This window comes from Ipomoea nil, unplaced genomic scaffold, assembly GCF_001879475.1.
Source record: "Ipomoea nil cultivar Tokyo-kokei standard unplaced genomic scaffold, Asagao_1.1 scaffold2279, whole genome shotgun sequence".
Classification (NCBI taxonomy): Eukaryota; Viridiplantae; Streptophyta; class Magnoliopsida; order Solanales; family Convolvulaceae; genus Ipomoea; species Ipomoea nil.
In genome coordinates this window covers 2,169,824-2,188,201 of record NW_017618707.1, presented here as the reverse complement: position 1 = coordinate 2,188,201, position 18,378 = coordinate 2,169,824, and the positions used below count along the sequence as shown (strand labels likewise).

The following is an 18,378-nucleotide window of genomic DNA, read 5'->3' as shown; positions in this document are numbered from 1 at the left end:
TCATGTATTAGGTTTACTAGGTTTCGTGCCTATGAAAAGCTTTTTACCAAACAACACATTAATGGGTCATTTGATTAGCAAAAATTATTTAAAGAGGAATATAATTAAAACTTCATAGAAAAAATTAATTATATTATTTGATTGGTGAAAAAAATTATTAAAAATATTAATTTCACTCTTTGGATGAATTTGAAATGATAAGGAATAATAAATATTAAAACGACATCGTTTTGATCCAATGTTATGTGAGCCATGATCCACGATATAAATTGCCAACTCACCATTCACTATCGCCCAAAAAATCCGATATATGCGGAATAAATTCAGATGGATATCCAGGAGTGGAATGAAATTGTCATCTCTATTTCTAGCACACAAAGATCAGAATGGCCTCAAGGGTATCAAAAGAATAACATCAACTTCCATGAAAGTTATGGACTTTGCTCATTATTAATCAGAGTTTTTTGCACTTTTAGTCCCACGACTATAGTGGCACTGGCAGAATTGATCCACGACTTTTGAACCTTGCAATTTTAGTCCACGACTATTGATTTTTTTGCAAAAATGGTCCTTCCGGCCACTTTTCCGTCAAAATTTCACCGGAAAAAAAATTCTCCATTTTTAGCCGGGTTAAAATTGACATTTTACTTATCTCAAAAAATTAAAAGAAAAAAATTGATAGTTGACTACATACAATACTACTGGGCTACATACTACTGCCCCAGGCGGCGGAGTTCCTGGAGCAGGCAGGGCTGTTAGTAAGCGGCGGAGCGGCCGTGGCGTTCCCCGGGCTACTTGGGTTATCCGGCAGCAGCATTGGAGTGGTACATGTACTCCGCTGCCTGGGGCAGTAGTATGTAGCCCAGTAATATTGTATGTAGTCAAATATCAATTTTTTTCTTTTACTTTTTTGAGATAAGTAAAATGTCAATTTTAACCCGACTAAAAATAGAAATTTTTTTTTCCGGTGAAATTTTGACGGAAAAGTGGCCGGAAGGACCATTTTTGCAAAAAAATCAATAGTCGTGGACTAAAATTGCAAGGTTCAAAAGTCGTGGATCAATTCTGCCAGTGCCACTATAGTCGTGGGACTAAAAGTGCAAAAAACTCTTATTAATCACATATCAACAGGACTTTGATACAGCTATTATGCATGTCTGGAACAAGATTTAGAGTTCTGTTGTCTGTACAATTTCCAGATCACGGATATAAGCCCAACAGAATAAACATTTTGCTGCAGTTTTGGCAGCTAGATTTGGACGGGGAGAATTATGTACAGGATATAATACAGTTCAAGAATCCATCCCCTCTCATTGGACAATAAATACTTCTTAGATATAAAAGAACGAAAGATTAGGCTTCTTCCCCAAGGCGTTCTGCCAACCATTTTTATGAACCCTTTTGTTATGTTGACAATGCCGCGGATTTGCAGATTGGACAACTGTTCTTCACAATCAGCCACTTCTTTATGCAATCTAAGTGATACTCATGCCCACACTCAAGTCTTCCAATGTTTTCTTGGTCCTCGTAGCCATTCTGAGAGAACAGGGCCCGTTAGTTGAAGGTCAAGAAATGAAGAACACCACAAACAGTGCAATATACAGTAAAAATACCTGGCATATGACACAGAAATCAGTTTCTTGATCCAGACATTCAGCACCTTCTGAACTAGAAGAAGTTGTTGGGAAGGTGAATAATCTTGTTTTCAAATGATTAATAATGGCATCTTCTGAAAAACCAGTAGTGACACTGCCAATCTGATCACCCAATGCAAGAAGCTCCTGGGAGATTATATTTAAGTGACACCACATAATTAGATGTTTGGAAGTGACAATTGGCAATAAAACAATATAGGTTACGGTTAGCCCATGCTGAACTGCTAATTTCTTTACCTCGTAAGACATGTGATCTATGTCCATACGCATATCTCTGTGCTGATCATCAGAATCCCCTACTTCACCGTAGCCAGGAATCTCTAGCATTGCTACTCCCTATATAGAATCACCCAAGATTATCACTCACACTGTTTTCTCAGGTAAGATAACAAAGATGCCAAAAATATAATAAGTAGTGACAGAGGCAAACATACATCATCTGGCAGAACTCTCACATTAGGAATGTTACGATGCCTTGTATTGTTTGTCTCTAATGTGAAGTCCCTTCGACGAGGCCTGTAAAGCCTAATGCCAGTTGGTGGAAAAGGCGCAATATATCTAGGACCTCCTCCCTCTACCGCACCTGGAAAAGGATTTATGTTGTTTGTTGATGAGCCATTTGCTATGTGTCTACGTGAAGATGATGGCACTTGAGGAGGAAAGTTGATATTATGGCCTCTAATCCCTTGCAAGGATGGTAGCGGATGATGAGCATTTGAATGAACAAGAGGAATGTGAGGGTGCATAAAGCTTGTCAAGCTCCTATTGTTAGCAGTTACTTGATAACCTTGCACACCCATGACTCCAGCCTCTAAACAACCTCCCATGTTCCCTGATGTTTTGTGCACAAGAAGAAAAAGAAGGGACGTAATCAGTTCACACTGCTAAGCAATTGAAACTTATACTTGGGTAAAATATACAAGTGAAGAACATTCCGTTGACAAATCAAGGGAAGGGAGGTATTGGGATTTGGGGGTAACCCCAGCCAAGATGGCTAAGGATACAACCTTGTAACCACAAGGTCACGAGTTCGAATCCCAACCTTCTTAGTTTGAGCCAGTCAGCTATGAGCAACCTAGGCTGGTTTACCTCCTTGTGGTCCTTTGCCAGCTAGGGTCACAAGGCAGGGATTACCCAATGCACACGCTCGATTAGTGGCTGCGGGTTTCCCTCGTCACCCCAAAAAGGGAAGGGAGGTATTGAGGTAGGATAGGCAAGAGCAATAGATAGTACCCTGCATGTAGGGTAAAGGAGCACCCTGATTCCAGGCCCAAGTTTCACTCTGTCCACTGCTACTGCAGAACTGCATGTCCAACTGAGGATTGCCAGCCAATTGAAAGGATTGGCCTGCATAGTTTACTTGATTAATGTGACTGAAGCTATGTGCCGCTACAGATTCTGAACCACTGACACCAGACCCATTCCTCACACTTCTAAGGGATCCATCTTCCGCAAACATTAATGATTCGCAATTACTTGGTTGCATATGTGACGCAGCAGCCGTTAAACATGTATCTGACCCATGTGCATTCGAAATCATTGGGGCTGCAGAAGAGCTAGAAGCCATCATAGCATGATGGTGCTGGAGATTTCTATGGAATCCCTCAGCCATTTTTCTCTTGAACGAGCCTCTGACATCTTCCACATAAGGAGTGTTCCATCCATTATTATCTGTGTGAATGCCAGCCATGCTTTGATTACTTGAGAATTGGAGCTGATCATGCGTTGCATGATTGATTGGAATAGGGAAATCACAAGTAGCAGCTGGAGCACCCATGTATGGATTATAATGATTGGAAGATGTAGCAATAGCAGGATCAAGATTTACAGCGGGATGAGTGTGAATAGTGCTATTGTACTGTGGCATCCCATAAAATAAAGCACTGTCATGATATTCTGGGCCTTCTGGCAAATGATGCAAATACATATTGCCAGCATTTCCTAATGCTGGTACGGGTCCTAAAGTATGGGCATTAAGCTGCGGAAAAGTTGTTACACTCCCATAAAAGATACAAGGCTCGGGGTGGATATAGTCTTGCCCTTGCTGATCTGATTCTAAATCAATCATTTGTCTATTGGATGGTATATTCCTCTGCCCCATGTTGATAAATAGAAGTTTTTTGGTTATGCCTGCTCAGAAGAAAGATTCAATTAGGGGAACGAAGAAATTTTTTATCCACCAAAAACGTAATTAATATGAATTCCATTAGAAGAAACTAAGAAAGTATAACACTACAATTGGTTGAAGGTAAGGAGTAGATGGATGCTAGAATGGAAAGGGAATCCACAACTAATTGTATTTGTTAAAATGTAAATAAAGAGGGGATGTAAAAGGGAAATTATTATAGAGAGGGAAAATAAGTGAGAAATGAGTATGAAGTAAAATGAATATTCATTCTTCCATATGCAGAACAAAACCAAAACAGTCTAACAAATTATTCCACGTATCTATTCGACCCTTTGGAATTGGTGACAAAACTAGAAGAGCAAATGTCAATAAATAGCATCTTTTCTCAATAAGGCACTAAACAACTAGGGGTGTGAAAGTGGGCCAATCCTAAACCACCCCACCATTCAGAATTTCTGGCCCATGAAAATGTGGGCCTCATGGGCTTCACCCATGTGGGCTGGCGGGTTTCGTGGGTTGAATGACTTCTACTCTTCTTTCAAGTCTAATGGAATCAAATTCGTAAACCCTATCGAAGAAGATAGTGTAATTCTCATGACACCAGAATGTGTAATTCTCTGAAGTTTTGTCAAAATTAAGAGTAACTACTATTTTCAGAAATTAGATCACTCATAACAGTTCGATTCAACATATGGAACATGATCAACATCATCATTGTCCTGATATTGCTGCCTCCAGGAAATCATCATCATATGTATGGTCATTAACTGGTAAAAGAATCATAATTTGACATATATTTGAGGAACTCACAATCAAGAAAGGGAAATCTGTAGTAAACACATGAATAGATCAATTGTCAATAAATTCAAGTAGCAATAGTGAAGATGAGGGATAGACTGCAGGGCAGCTTCTTCTCTCAATCAAATGCTCAATCATAAAAACACTAGTTAAACCATAATCCAGTTTTATAAATTATATTGGAAAATAGGATATACCTTAGGCTACATATTTAAAGGGGCTAAATTAATTGATTAAGACATAGAAAACTGTTATAATCTAAGATAGTGTCAGGGTCACTCAATTGAGCTATAATGCACACGGGCCAAACCATACTCAAAGACTAAATCCAATCTATTAGCTAGTCAAAATGATGGCCTTATAAATCCATATGTTCTCTCTTATTTTTTTCAATGTGGGGCTCTTAATATATATTTTTTATTTAAAAAAAAAAAAGTTAGTTGTTTGCAAGAGCAAAAGAGATGAACATTTATATAAAGCACAAATGCCTCAAAATACACTATAAAATGGAATAAAAGAAAAGGGCATATTTGCAGTATTTACATCCAGAATTTGCATAAGAATGACACAGACAGCAACAAAAACTGCAATAACTGAACATAAAACGCATTTTAAAAACAGAGATAAAATAAGACAAAGAAAAACTTCACCTTTCTACAATCAACAAACTGATTGGCTTCCAGAGTAGAACCTTAGATTTCCCCGGCCAAATTTTGAGATAAATTATATGCAACCCCTGCAAACAACAAAAACAAAAAACAAAAACACAAAAAACAAAAAAAAAAAAACAAAAAAAAAACAAAAAAACAAAAAAACAAAAACAAAATAGAGTAAAAATTAGGAATATGAAAGAAAAAACCCTAAATTTTGTAAGAAAAATTCTAATCAATGATCATCAAATTGCAATCAAGGAAAAACCCAGAAATGCCTCCCTTTGAGGCCCTAATGCATGCATTTTACAGGGATAAAGCATATACAGAGATACACGCATACAAACATATATCTGTACAAAAGCAATGCAACCCAAAAAAACAGATTAATATTTATTTAAAAACATGAAATATATATTCATTAGGGGGTTGAAAATAACAGGAAAACTAACCAAATTGAGATTGATCAGAGGAAAACAGATCCCACAAGGGAAAGCGCAGAGAAATCTCTGCAAAAGAAAGAAAAAATTTGTAGACAGAGAAAGGAAGGCTCAAAGGAAAACCACCTGCTGCCTGTTCTTGAAATGCTCTCTAATATTTTTTTTATTTTTTATTTTTTATTTTTTTCTCTTTTTAATTTTTTTTTTTCTTTTCCGCACCTTTAACTGCTTCTTCTTGGCTCAAGGTGTACGCTTTTTGTCATTAATGGCCTCACTACGCTTCTTTAATTTCCAAGCGTACCCCTAATAGATAAGGCAGTTGAGAGCGTTTTGGTAAAATCGGTTCTCTATTTTGGTAGTATTAGCTCTTTTTTTTATTATTATTATTATTTATATTTATTATATATATATAATTTTGGTTTTTTCTTGTTTTAGAAAAACTAAAAATGAAAAGGAACTCTTTCCATTTCACATTTTCTTTGCTGGTGGAAATATAATATATATATATATATATATATATATATATATATATATATATATATATATATATATATATAATTGCAAAATGGAAGAAACAATCAAGAAAAAAGATAAACTATAAATATATATATATATATATATATATATATATATATATATATATATATATATATATATATATATATATATATAACATTAATAAGACATTTTCTTTGATACAATAAGTTTACACATCTTTATATCTTTTTTATATATAATAAAGCAGAATCTAGTTACAAAATTTTTCCTCCAAAGTGTGAATCATTTTGATAGAAACAAGATTAGCAAATATGAATGCATTAATTGTGTGGGTAGATGTATTTATACATATTTTTTGAAGTTATTATGTGTATTTATATTTTATAAATTATATAAATTATAAATTACATTGTAACAGAGCCATTAGCATTCAAAAAATATTTTATAAATTATATTATATTTTATTTTATTATTATAGCTCTATCTCTATCTCTATCTCTATATATATTAAAGCGTACTGAAGTATGGAAAAAAAGTTTATTGTGTTCAAATTTATTAGTAAAGTTTATATTTAATATAATTTGTATATATATTCATTTAAACCTCAATTATAATTAATTTGACTCCACATATATAAAGAGGAGAAAATAGATATAAAATAAATATAGTTCTTACATAAATAATCTTTTTCAAATGAATAAGTTTTTTTTTTTGTGGAGATTTTTGACAAATATCACCTATTATTTTATGAGTTAATTCCAGCAATGGTCCTCCGATTATATTGATTTTCTAAAATTAGTCCTTGACTTTTAATTTGAACACTTTACGCCCATTGACTTTCAATTTTTTTTCCAATTGAGGTCCTTTCGTCAAATTACGGTAAATTGGACTTTAAATGAAAGGGTAAAGTAGTCATTTCATCCACCTAATGCATACTTCTTCGTATTTCTCCTTTGTATGTGCGACTTTGGATATCAGATTCACTTAATTGATTAATCCCTAAATCCACTCGAAGAACAAAATTCCATTAGGGATTAGGCAATTAAGTGAATCTGATTCCCAAGTCGCGTATACGAGGAAGAAATACGAAGAATTATACATTAGACAGATGAAATGACTACTTTACCCTTTCATTTAAAGTCCACTTTACTGTAATCTGACGAAAGGACCTTAATTGGAAAGAAATTGAAAGTCAAGAGACGTAAAGTGTCCAAATTAAAAGTCATGGACTAATTTTGGAAAATCAATATAGTCGGAGAACCATTGCTGGAATTAACTCTTATTTTATTTACAAGTTTTATTTAAATACGTTAGTTATATAATTAAAGTAGTTATTTCAAATTCAAATTCCTTTAAAAAAAATTCAAATTCAAATAATAATACAAGTAACAATAAACTTTAAAATCAACATAATAAAAGCATAATTAAACATTTAAAAATATTAAATATTACATTGTATTTTTTTTTTTTGAAAGTTACTGGTTCTATTACATTGTAGTATCTGTTCATATACTTTCTCAACCTACTGAAACACAAAGAACCAATAACAACCTACTGAAACACAAAGAACCAATAACGCCTCTACTGAGGCCCGAACTCATAATCTTCCAAATGGAAGTCCAACCCGGGTACCATTAGACCACATAGTCCTGGTAAATATTACATTGTATAGTTATACTTACATTTTTAATCAAACTAATTATGAGCTCAAGAACTCAAGTACGTTTTTTTGTTTTCACAACCACTACTTTCTTTGTTAATTCATAAGATGTCAAAAATTTAATTTGTAAATTTGTTAAATTAATTATAGTTTGTGCATCGCACGGGACAATTACTAGTACGCAATATATATAGGCGCGCTCATGTGAGAACGAATGTCATGAAAGAACTGATAACCAATCACAGTCGTTTACATGTCAAAATTTAACGGATCAGATGTAATTTAAAAAAATAAGCTATTACATTTTCGTAAATAATTTAAACTTTTTGTACAAATAACATGTACTAAAAGTTCAAATAACTGGTGCAAGTAAAGTCACTTAAAATTGCAATCATTTTCACTTAATAGTGCAAATAATTTACCTTTTAACATTAGCGCACCTAAGCAAGAGAACAACCCGTGAATAATTTAGTAGACATATTTTTTAAACGGATCAGAAATACTATTTTTAAAAAATACAATGACATTTTTGTAAATAATTAAACTTTGAAGTGCAAGTAAATTGTGTTAAAAATGAAATAACAGTTTCATATAACGCACATTAGTGCAAGTAAAGTGTATTAAAAGTGCAACAAATAATGTACATTGAGCATCAATATTAAGTGAACCTAACGTTATCATTAGTTGCATCAAACATTATCATTAATTGCACTAATGTGAAATACGTTATCATTAGGTGTATCAATGTTAAAAAGGTAAATTACTTGCACTATTAAGTGAAAAAATGGTTGCACTTTTAAGTGATTTTACTCACTTTTTAATTGCACAATTACACTTTTAACACATGTTACTTGCACCAAAATTTGAGTTATTTACAAAAGTATCACTGCCTCTTTTTAAAAAATTACATCTGATCCATTAAATTTAGACACATGAATAACTGCGATTGGTTTTCAGTTATTTTCTGAGCATTCATTCTCACCTGAGAGCTCCCCCAATAAATAAATAAATAAATAAATAAATAATATATATATATATATATATATATATATATATATATATATATATATATATATATATATATATATATAATTACCTTGACACTCATAGTATTATGTTTTTTTTTTGGGACATTATTATTAGTATTTTTAGAGAAAAAGGCAAAATAAACTCGAAGATATTTATATAAAAAAAAAGTTAATTTCAACCCATAACTATAAAAAGGTCATATTAGCCCTTTAGTTTTTTTTTTTTTTAATAAATGCAATTAAAATATTTTTTTTACATATAAATTACATGCTATTGCATATTATATTGACGTGACTTCTAATTATTATTATTATTATTATTATTATTATTATTATTGTTATTATTATTACTAGCATTTTGTACGCGCGATGCGCGAAAACGTATGTCCAATATTAAAATATTTGTAAGTAACAAAATTTAAAAAATTAGTTAAAATTATATTTTACAATTTCTTAAAGCGATGATACTTTTGAATTATCATATATTTGAATAATATAGTGATCAAAAAAAAAAAAATTATATAATAATAATTTACAAATAATACTAAGCTAAGACTCACATATATGATATATTGATATGGATACACAAATAATATTAATATATATATATATATATATATATATATATATATATATATATATATATATATATATATATATGATACACATATATAATTTAACATTCATATAAATATTTAATTAAAATATAATTTATAATTAAATTAATTGTTATATGATAATTTTAATAAAATGATAATTAAAAATAGAAAAAAGATATGATAGATGTAGGTGTATGATAAGATTGGTAGATATATTAAAAACTAACGGTGTTATAACGGTGTAAGGGTGATTTTGTCCAATGCAAATGAGTGTACAATAATTAAAGTAAAATGTATATATTTATTAGCATATAAAAAATGGACAAAAATCAAGGGCATAACTTGTATTGACACTTATTATGTTTTTAGATTAGTAGTAGTAGTATGGAGTGTATACATGGATGCCATGTCAATATAACTTGTAATTTTTTAATTTTATTTAAATAAAAATGTTTTTAAAAATTTATAATAGTCTATGTGATATTTATGTATACAAACAAAATTACATGCGGAAGCTATGTCAACATAATATGCAATAACAAGTAATTTACAGATAAAATGGCTTCAATTACACTCTTTCAAGAGTTAATAACTAGTAACTAATATGAAACTTTTATTCAAAAAAAAAAAAAAAAACTAATATGAAACTTTTTTTTTTTTTTTTTTTTTATAATTTAAGAGTGCAATTGAATTTTTTAAAATGATTCTGGAGCTTATTTGACCCTTCTACTTTTATCAGCTTTAACAAATTATAGTCACCCACACTAACCTGCTAGCTGACAGGGACGGAGGGAGAGGTGGGGCAGTGGGGGCGGCCGCCCCCCCTCACCCCACCCTACCCCGTATATAGTATTTGTATGTATATATGTATATATAGTACATGTTTTAGTATTAGTATAAAAAAACTATAAAATATTAATAAGAAGTGAGTTAGAGAAGGTGGTAGCGCACAACTTTGGTAATAATGAAGTTAAAGGTTCTAATCTTAGCATTAACATAGTTTGTGTAATTTATAATGTGTTTTCTATTCAAATTATTTTATTAATTATGTGTCATATTTTGTTATGAATATTTTTATAAAGTTTCGATGTGTTTTATTTTTCGTCCATATCCAACAATATTTACAATTATATTTCTTAGGTAGTTTATTTATTTATTTTTAAATTATCTCTTTTGTTTTAATGTTTCGCCCTTTCTAGAAAAATTTTCTGAATCCATCTGTACTGTTTCGCCTCCCCTGTACTGTTTCGCCCCCCCTCAACCGAATTTCTGGCTCCGTCCCTGCTAGCTGAGGCAACACGACGTTAGCTCTATATACGCCGCTTTGATAGGACTAACTATAATGTCTCAAGTGTATGTAGAGTTTTTTGCACTTTTAGTCCCACGACTATAGTGGCACTGGCAGAATTGATTCACGACTTTTGAACCTTGCAATTTTAGTCCACGACTATTGATTTTTTTGCAAAAATGGTCCTTCCGGCCACTTTTCCGTCAAAATTTCACTGGAAAAAAAATTCTCTATTTTTAGTCGGATAAAAATTGACATTTTACTTATCTAAAAAAATTAAAAGAAAAAAATTGATATTTGACTACATACAATATTACTGGGCTACATACTACTGTCCCAGGCAGCGGAGTACATGTACCACTCCAATGCTGCTGCCGGATAACCCAACTAGCCCGGGGAACGCCACGGCCGCTCCACCGCTTACTGACAGCCCTGCCTGCTCCAGGAACTCTGCCGCCTGGGGCAGTAGTATGTAGCCCAGTAATATTATATGTAGTCAAATATCAATTTTTTTCTTTTAATTTGTTGAGATAAGTAAAATGTCAATTTTAACCCGGCTAAAAATGGAGAATTTTTTTTTTTCCGGTGAAATTTTGACGAAAAAGTGGCCGGAAGGATCATTTTTGCAAAATAATCAATAGTCGTGAACTAAAATTGCAAGGTTCAAAAGTCGTGGATCAATTCTGCCAGTGCCACTATAGTCGTGGGATTAAAAGTGCAAAAAACTCAGTGTATGTAAGTGCAAGCGAAGGACCCGAATGAATATAGATGAATAAGGATATAATTGTAATATTAAAATAAATGTGGCGTGTCCCGAAAGAAACAATGAATATGGGGTATAATATTTGAAATAAAAAAGAGAGTAATGTGTTATTCTGAATAATTTCAGGGGTCCCGATGAAATTAAAAGCAAGAAGAAAAGGAAAAGGCTAGCGTGGCCCGTGCCCCGTAATCTCTCCTACGAACGACATCAGCAGTCGAGAAACGAAAATTTGAAGTCTGATCCAACAAAACCGCTTCCCACCTTCGCTTACTGTCTCAAATTTCTGCACTTCTCTCTCTCTCTCTAGGCCGGAGCCGATGGGTAGACCGCCGAGCAACGGAGGTCCTTCGTTCCGATTCAACCCTACCGAGGTTAATTTTTCTCTCTTGTCTGCTTATATTTTGTATGTATGTGTCTTTCTGGATTAGTTTATGCTCGCTTATGACTGATTTTCGCGCTTTTGCCAATGCAATTTCGTTGTTGATTTTTATTTTGAAGTTTCCTTTTCCTGTAATTCAGTTTAAAGGCACATTGGTACATTTGGCATTCTAATTTATACTTGATGCTGTGAAATAAGTTACAGAAACTCATTTTTGTTTTTACTTTTTTTTAATCGGCTGAAAATATAACTAATTGAAGCAGTAAGGAAAAAAGGTGGAGGTGGGATTGAAAAGTGCAGAAAACAGACTTTTTATGTTATAATTTTATCATCAATTTGAATGCTGATCTTATAGAAGTTGTTGTAGCTCCCATGGCTGTGCAAAAAATGGTTTTAACTTCTCTAGACACTTTATGAAAAGCTTCACCAATTCAGGAAAGGTAAATGATGTAACTTGATGGGAGCTAAATTTCAACTGAAGCCAATATACTGATCTTTTCCGGCCAATGAAATTGTCAGTATGTGTGAGCCAAAGCACCAACCGAATACCCAATTTCTTCCTGTGGAAATGGAAATGCTAAATTCAACCCTGTTTCGATTATTTGATATCAATTAGCAGCTGGTGCATTATACTTCACCAGTAAATTCTTAAGTTTTAACTTGTAGTGCTCCCTGTTACCCCATGTTTACTTTAGAACATAAAGATAGAAGTTTGAGTTAATAGATATAAGCTAATTTGTAGAATTTGGGATAAATTCTATTTCTTTTTTCTTTATTTGTTTTGAGATATAGGATTGGGTTCGGTTGGGTTTCTTATTAGTTTTATGTGTACAATAATGAGCTCTTGGATAGTCATTTTTTTTTTTTGATCTATAATGTTGAAGGTTGCTGAGATGGAGGCTATTTTGCAAGCACACAATACTCAAGTGCCTACTCGTGACGTTCTTGTGTCTCTTGCTGAGAAGTTTAGGTATGTACTTACCTATCACTTATTTGGTAATTTGTTATTTAACCCCTAAGATGTCAAGGCTGTACTGTAATTTAACTGCCTTTGATTTAGTGCTTCAGCCGAGAGATCTGGAAAGGTTGTGGTTCAGATGAAACAAGTAAGAGACTGTTGTTACAAATGATTTATACTTAAGTAGTATTTCTTTTCCCTAATTTTTCATATTGTTATTCCAGGTATGGAATTGGTTCCAGAATAGGCGATATGCTCTCCGAGCAAAAGCAGCTAAAACTCCCAGTAAAGTGCCTGCTCCGGTCACACATCAAAGTGAACCAACTATTGTAAGAACAGTTCCCCAAGTCCCCCAACCTGGTCCTCCTCCTCCTTCAGGTGAAACCTCTGACTTCAATTCCATTATTTTTAGTGCTAATTCGTATCTCCTTATTTAATCATTAACCATGTCATTCCATTACTATGTCTTATTGTATTCTATATGTAATTAAGTCACAGTGAGACCAATGATCCAAACTCCTCAAGGACCTCAACCCATTGCTGCCCCTTCAGGTAGAATTTTTTTTTAGCAAACTTTGTTTTAAATATTGTAATAGTGCAATTGACATCAATGACATATTACATGATTATTTTTAATGATTGTAATTCTTATTTTACATGATTATATTTGCCTTCCTCTTATTTTATCTTCTATAGTAATTCTTTCAACTCTTTACAAAATTTTGCATTTTATCATCAGTAAGTGCAGGTAAGAATGGTTCAGATAGCTCCCAGATGGAGTTTGAAGCAAAATCTGCTAGGGATGGTGCATGGTGAGTGTTTTTAATAATTAACTCTTAGATTTTTATTTTAGTTTTGTATGTGTCTTGGTGGTTTATCAAGTATGGTTCTTATTTACTGATGCAATGTCCTTACTTTCTAGGTATGATGTGGCATCTTTTCTGTCACATAGATCCATGGAAACTGGTGATCCGGTAATTAGCATATCTTACATGTCTTAATTATTTCTCTTTGCATTTCAGATGCTACAATTTCCTATCATTTGCCAACATAGGATGAGTGTTTTCTGTTCTGGACACTGAATGATTTTGTGGACCTTTGCAACTTCATCAGATGCCTCTTGTGATTGATAGAGTATACTGCAATTAGTCATTCAGCTGCACTACATTTAATTCTTGCTCATGTGTGTAGACATTGGATGTAACAATATACACTGTTTACTTATCAAAAAGAAAATAAATACTTAGTCAATATATTTGTTGGTCAGCTTGTCCTTTTCTGCCCCTTGATATGGTCTAAATATTGCTTGGCCAACAGGAAGTTCTGGTTCGATTTGCTGGGTTTGGAGCAGAAGAGGATGAATGGGTTAATGTTCGTAGAAATGTTAGGCAGAGGTCTCTTCCCTGTGAATCATCAGAATGTGTAGCAGTTCTACCAGGAGATCTAATCCTCTGCTTTCAGGTGCACTGTTTTTACATGCTTTTATGCCACCAGTTAAGAGTCTGCTGCTTTATTAAATTTATGATATCAACCTGCTAAGGCTCTTGTAAAATTTTCAGGAAGGCAAGGAGCAGGCTCTTTACTTTGATGCACATGTACTTGATGCTCAAAGGCGCAGGCATGATGTAAGAGGTTGCCGCTGTCGCTTTTTGGTCCGCTATGATCATGATCAATCTGAGGTATTTCTTTTTAGTACTCTGCTAATGGACCAATCCATGGCTTGTCTTTGATAAATGTTTTTGTTTCTAAACTTCCCAGTCTTGTATGTAATTGTCAAATTTCGATTGCCATGTCATATTTAACTAACACAATAACTTAATATTCCAAAATGTCCATTGTTTTTGAATTATTATGATGCCATCAATTTTAGCTGATACAAATTGGCCATCATTCTCCCTAGGAGATTGTTCCTCTGAGGAAGATTTGTCGTCGGCCTGAAACTGATTATAGGTTAGAGCAACTAAATGCTGAATCTGCAACAACGAAGCAGCAAAAATCTGGTACTGATCCTCAAACAGCCAACACATTGAGGGTCTATGCTTTTTCCGAAACAGCGCAGAAACCTCCAGCTATATCATCAGGGAAGCCAGTTGAACCATTAGCTAAAAAGATAAAGACGGATGAGCATGTGCATGCTACCACTATGACTTCTTCAGCTCATATTGATGGATCTGCCTCTACATTAAACCCACCTAAGGCTGTGGACCACGTGAATGCTGGATCAAATCTGCCTCCTATGCAGCAACAACAAGCTAGTACTGATGCTCAACCTGGCAATACCTTAGAGGCCAATGCTCCGGTTGAATCACAAAAACCTCTGGCTGAGTCGGTGCAAAAGCTTCCAGCTGAATCAATGCCAGAGTCTTCAGCTGAATCAAAAGTAACGCCCCCAGCTGAACCGACATCAATGCCTCCAGCTGAATCAATGCCAAATCCAACAGTGCAAAATACCGAGGAAGAGGAGCATGCAACTGTTGCTCCCATATCCGCCGCTATAAGTTCTGTCCCCACACCAAATCCAGTTGAGTCAACAGATGAGCAGCTTAACCCAGAGGAGAATGCAAATGTTGCTGTTGTGGCTCCTGTAGCCCCCGCTATAAGTCCTGTCACCGCACCAAATCCAGTTGAGCCAACAGACGGGCAACTTAATCCAGAGGAGCATGCTAATGTTGCTGCAACAGTAGCTCCTGCTATAAGTTCTGTCACCACACCAAAACCAGTTGAGCCAACAGACGGGCAACTTAATCCGGAGGAGCATGCTAATGTTGCTGCAACAGTGGCTCCTGCTATAAGTTCTGTCACCACATCAAAACCAGTTGAGCCAACAGACGGGCAACTTAATCCACAGGAGCATGCTATTGTTGCTGCATCAGTGGCTCCTGCTATAAGTTCTGTCACCACACCAAATCCAGTTGAGCCAACCGACAAGCAACTTAATCCAGAGGAGCATCCAAATGTTGCTGCAACAGTGGCTCCTGCTATAAGTTCTGTCACCACACCAAATCCAGTTGAGCCAACAGACGAGCAACTTAACCCAGAGGAGCTTACAAATGTTGCTGAAACAGTGGCTCCTGCTACTAATTCTGCCGACACATCAAACCCAACTGAGGCCACAGACAAGCAGCTAAAGGCCTATGAACAGGCTGCGCCAGCTGTAGCTCCTGACAGTCACACAGATATTTCTGTTGCAAATGAATACAAAGATGTATCAACAAAAGATGCAGAGAATGTCAGCTCAGAAAATTTGGGAATTTCAGAGATACCAATTCAGAGTGATGTTCTGATGGAAATTTGCGCTGCTATGGATGAAGATTCAAATGCAGTGGCAGATATGACTGGTATGCTCGATACCGGTGGTGGTTCTGCTAATGTGCAGCAAGGGTAGCTGTATGTTCTTATGCTTTCAGACTAGGATTTATATAAACCTGTAAAAATTAGACCATTCTTCCAACGTTAACCATTTCGTTTTGAGGCTAGGACACTCGTATAATGTTTTTAACTTGTAAAAATCAGTTAATTCATCCAATGCTTTTAACTTGCATATCAGGTACAAGTATGAAATTAAATCCTTGATATCTTCTGACGTCCTATGTTTAATTCTTCTTGAGGTTAGAATCCCCAACCGGTCATTATGTCTGTTTTGTTTTGTTGGATCACCGTCATATTGAACAATCAACTCAATTACAAGTTTTAAACAATTTTTTATAAACCATATAAATATAAAACAAACAATAAATTTATATTATATTTATAAATTAAATTACATATCAAATATATATGGAATAAGGGTCGCCATCGAACTGAGTCCCTCAACTAACCAATTTCATTCAATTAGCTAAATTTACAAGTTTTTTCATTTTACTAACAGCTCACCCCAAATTTAAAATATTTTATAAAAAATTACTATTTAAAAATAATTATTTAAAAAAAAAAAAGGAAAAACGTCTCCGCCGACATCTCCATTGCCGGTGGCGTTATTCCTTTTTTAATTTTATAATCTTCCTTTTGCTGTTTTAGAAGAAGCAATAATTTTATAATCTTCCTTTTGCTGTTTTACAGTCCAAGAAGAAGCAATAAGAGTACAAAATCCTTCACAGAATGCGGAAAACGGCGGCACCACCGGCGGCTGGCTGAGAAGATACGGCAGGCGGTGGCTGGAAATATCGGCCTACTCCGTGTTCTTCCTCGCCGGACAAACAGTCGCCACCATCCTCAGCAGAGTCTAGTTCGAAAGAGGCGGCAACAACAAATGGATGGGCACGCTCGTACAAGTCGCCGGCTTTCCGTACCTCATTCCCTTTTTATCAAAACCGCCCTTGCGGCGGCAGATGACGGCGAAAGACTTTCTTCTTTTTCCCCTTTTCTAAAATATAATTTTAAATATTTTTTTAAATAACAATTAAAAAAAAAAAAACTAGGTGACCTGAAAATTAGACTAATTGAATGAAATTGATTAGTTTAGGGACTCAATTATTGTTTTTTAAAGTTCAGTGGCCTAATTGCATTATTGTGTGTAGTTCGATGGTCTATTTAACCCTTATTCCTAAATTTTATAATAAAATTTAATTAAACTCACAAATTACCTGAACCAAGTGTAAAAATATTTAAATTATTGTTAACTCATTATATTATTTCAGTTGTTTAAAATTAAGTTTTTTTTTTTTTTTTAATTATAGAAATCGGAATAACTTAATCGTTTACCCCATTAATTACTACTATTTTTATAAGTTTGAACTCTAAATTTAAGGGTCTATCATCACTCTTACCTTGGAGGCAGATAAAGTAGGTAAATAGCAAGAGATACGTCTCAACCGAGACCTACAGACTCTCAAATATTTGTAAACTACTGTCTACAACAAAGTCAAATCCATATAAGTTTGTCATAATTACTACTCTTTGTAAGTTTTGCAATGGTTATTAAAGATAATGCATAAAAATGATAATAAGCAAAGGAAGGTTGCAGGTCCGAATTCCATCCCAATTCAGAATTGACATAATTATTGAACAGATACTATGAATAAGTTAAAGTGTACTTAAAAAAAAAATGATAATAAACATCTTCTGTACGTTATGTAATACAATATCAATATATGGGATGACTTCATATACATTGACGTGATTCCATTATTATTCAGATGGAAATGCATGAGTGCATGCAATAGTGCATGACAACGCAACTCCACTCGCCTTAATTTTTTTATTTTTTAATTACAAAGTAGGAATAAGGGTCAAATAGGCCATTGAACTGCACACAAGAATGCAATTAGGCCACTGAACTTAAAAAACCTACAATTGGGTCCCTAAACTAACCAATTTCATTCAATTTGTCCATTTTTCAGGTTTCTCAAGTTGCTAACAAGTTACCCCTCCACCTAGGATGCATGTGTGGCATTTAAAAAAAAAATTAATTTTTTTTAAAAAAATCTTAAATTAGTTTCTTTTAATGTTTAATAAATAAAAATTAAAATAATTTGTTTTTTTGAAAATAAAATCCAAGCCGTCTTAACAAATTATTTTATATTCAAAAAAAATTG

At 33.9% G+C, this 18,378-nt stretch overlaps 2 protein-coding genes across 5 annotated transcripts; one reads left to right on the top strand and one right to left on the bottom strand.

Annotated features, from left to right (window-relative positions):
• Window positions 1-1,119: 1,119 nt before the first annotated feature.
• LOC109150496 lies at window positions 1,120-5,862 on the bottom strand. 2 transcript variants are annotated; one of them, XM_019298418.1, is made up of 7 exons: window positions 5,684-5,862; window positions 5,232-5,317; window positions 2,889-3,785; window positions 2,111-2,487; window positions 1,893-1,991; window positions 1,614-1,781; window positions 1,120-1,536 (listed from the first exon to the last, which is right to left on the bottom strand). In XM_019298418.1, exons 3-7 carry the CDS (start codon window positions 3,754-3,756, stop codon window positions 1,405-1,407), a joined length of 1,644 nt encoding a protein of 547 aa, XP_019153963.1. In that variant the 5' UTR covers window positions 3,757-3,785; window positions 5,232-5,317; window positions 5,684-5,862; the 3' UTR covers window positions 1,120-1,404. The 2 variants fall into 2 exon arrangements, with proteins under 2 accessions (XP_019153963.1, XP_019153962.1); XM_019298417.1 differs by having other exon boundaries at window positions 2,090-2,487; window positions 5,684-5,860.
• A 5,832-nt stretch (window positions 5,863-11,694) lies between these two features.
• Window positions 11,695-16,427, top strand: LOC109150494 (mucin-5AC-like). Of its 3 annotated transcripts, none has more exons than XM_019298415.1 (10): window positions 11,695-11,878; window positions 12,771-12,856; window positions 12,947-12,992; window positions 13,069-13,222; window positions 13,343-13,396; window positions 13,584-13,656; window positions 13,767-13,818; window positions 14,162-14,305; window positions 14,404-14,523; window positions 14,745-16,427. In XM_019298415.1, exons 1-10 carry the CDS (start codon window positions 11,825-11,827, stop codon window positions 16,227-16,229), a joined length of 2,268 nt encoding a protein of 755 aa, XP_019153960.1. In that variant the 5' UTR covers window positions 11,695-11,824; the 3' UTR covers window positions 16,230-16,427. The 3 variants fall into 3 exon arrangements, with proteins under 3 accessions (XP_019153960.1, XP_019153959.1, XP_019153958.1); XM_019298414.1 differs by having other exon boundaries at window positions 13,337-13,396; window positions 14,748-16,427; XM_019298413.1 differs by having other exon boundaries at window positions 13,337-13,396.
• Window positions 16,428-18,378: the final 1,951 nt, after the last annotated feature.

Coding starts and splice junctions, on each gene's coding strand:
- LOC109150496 (XM_019298417.1), bottom strand. CDS start 3,756: ATGGGGCAGAGGAATATACCATCCAATAGACAAATGATTGATTTAGAA. Junction 2,488..2,888: donor TCCTTTACCCTACATGCAGG/GTACTATCTATT, acceptor ACAAAACATCAG/GGAACATGGGAGGTTGTTTA. Junction 1,992..2,089: donor TGAGAGTTCTGCCAGATGAT/GTATGTTTGCCT, acceptor GATTCTATATAG/GGAGTAGCAATGCTAGAGAT.
- LOC109150494 (XM_019298413.1), top strand. CDS start 11,825: ATGGGTAGACCGCCGAGCAACGGAGGTCCTTCGTTCCGATTCAACCCT. Junction 12,857..12,946: donor TCTCTTGCTGAGAAGTTTAG/GTATGTACTTAC, acceptor CCTTTGATTTAG/TGCTTCAGCCGAGAGATCTG. Junction 13,657..13,766: donor TCTGCTAGGGATGGTGCATG/GTGAGTGTTTTT, acceptor CTTACTTTCTAG/GTATGATGTGGCATCTTTTC.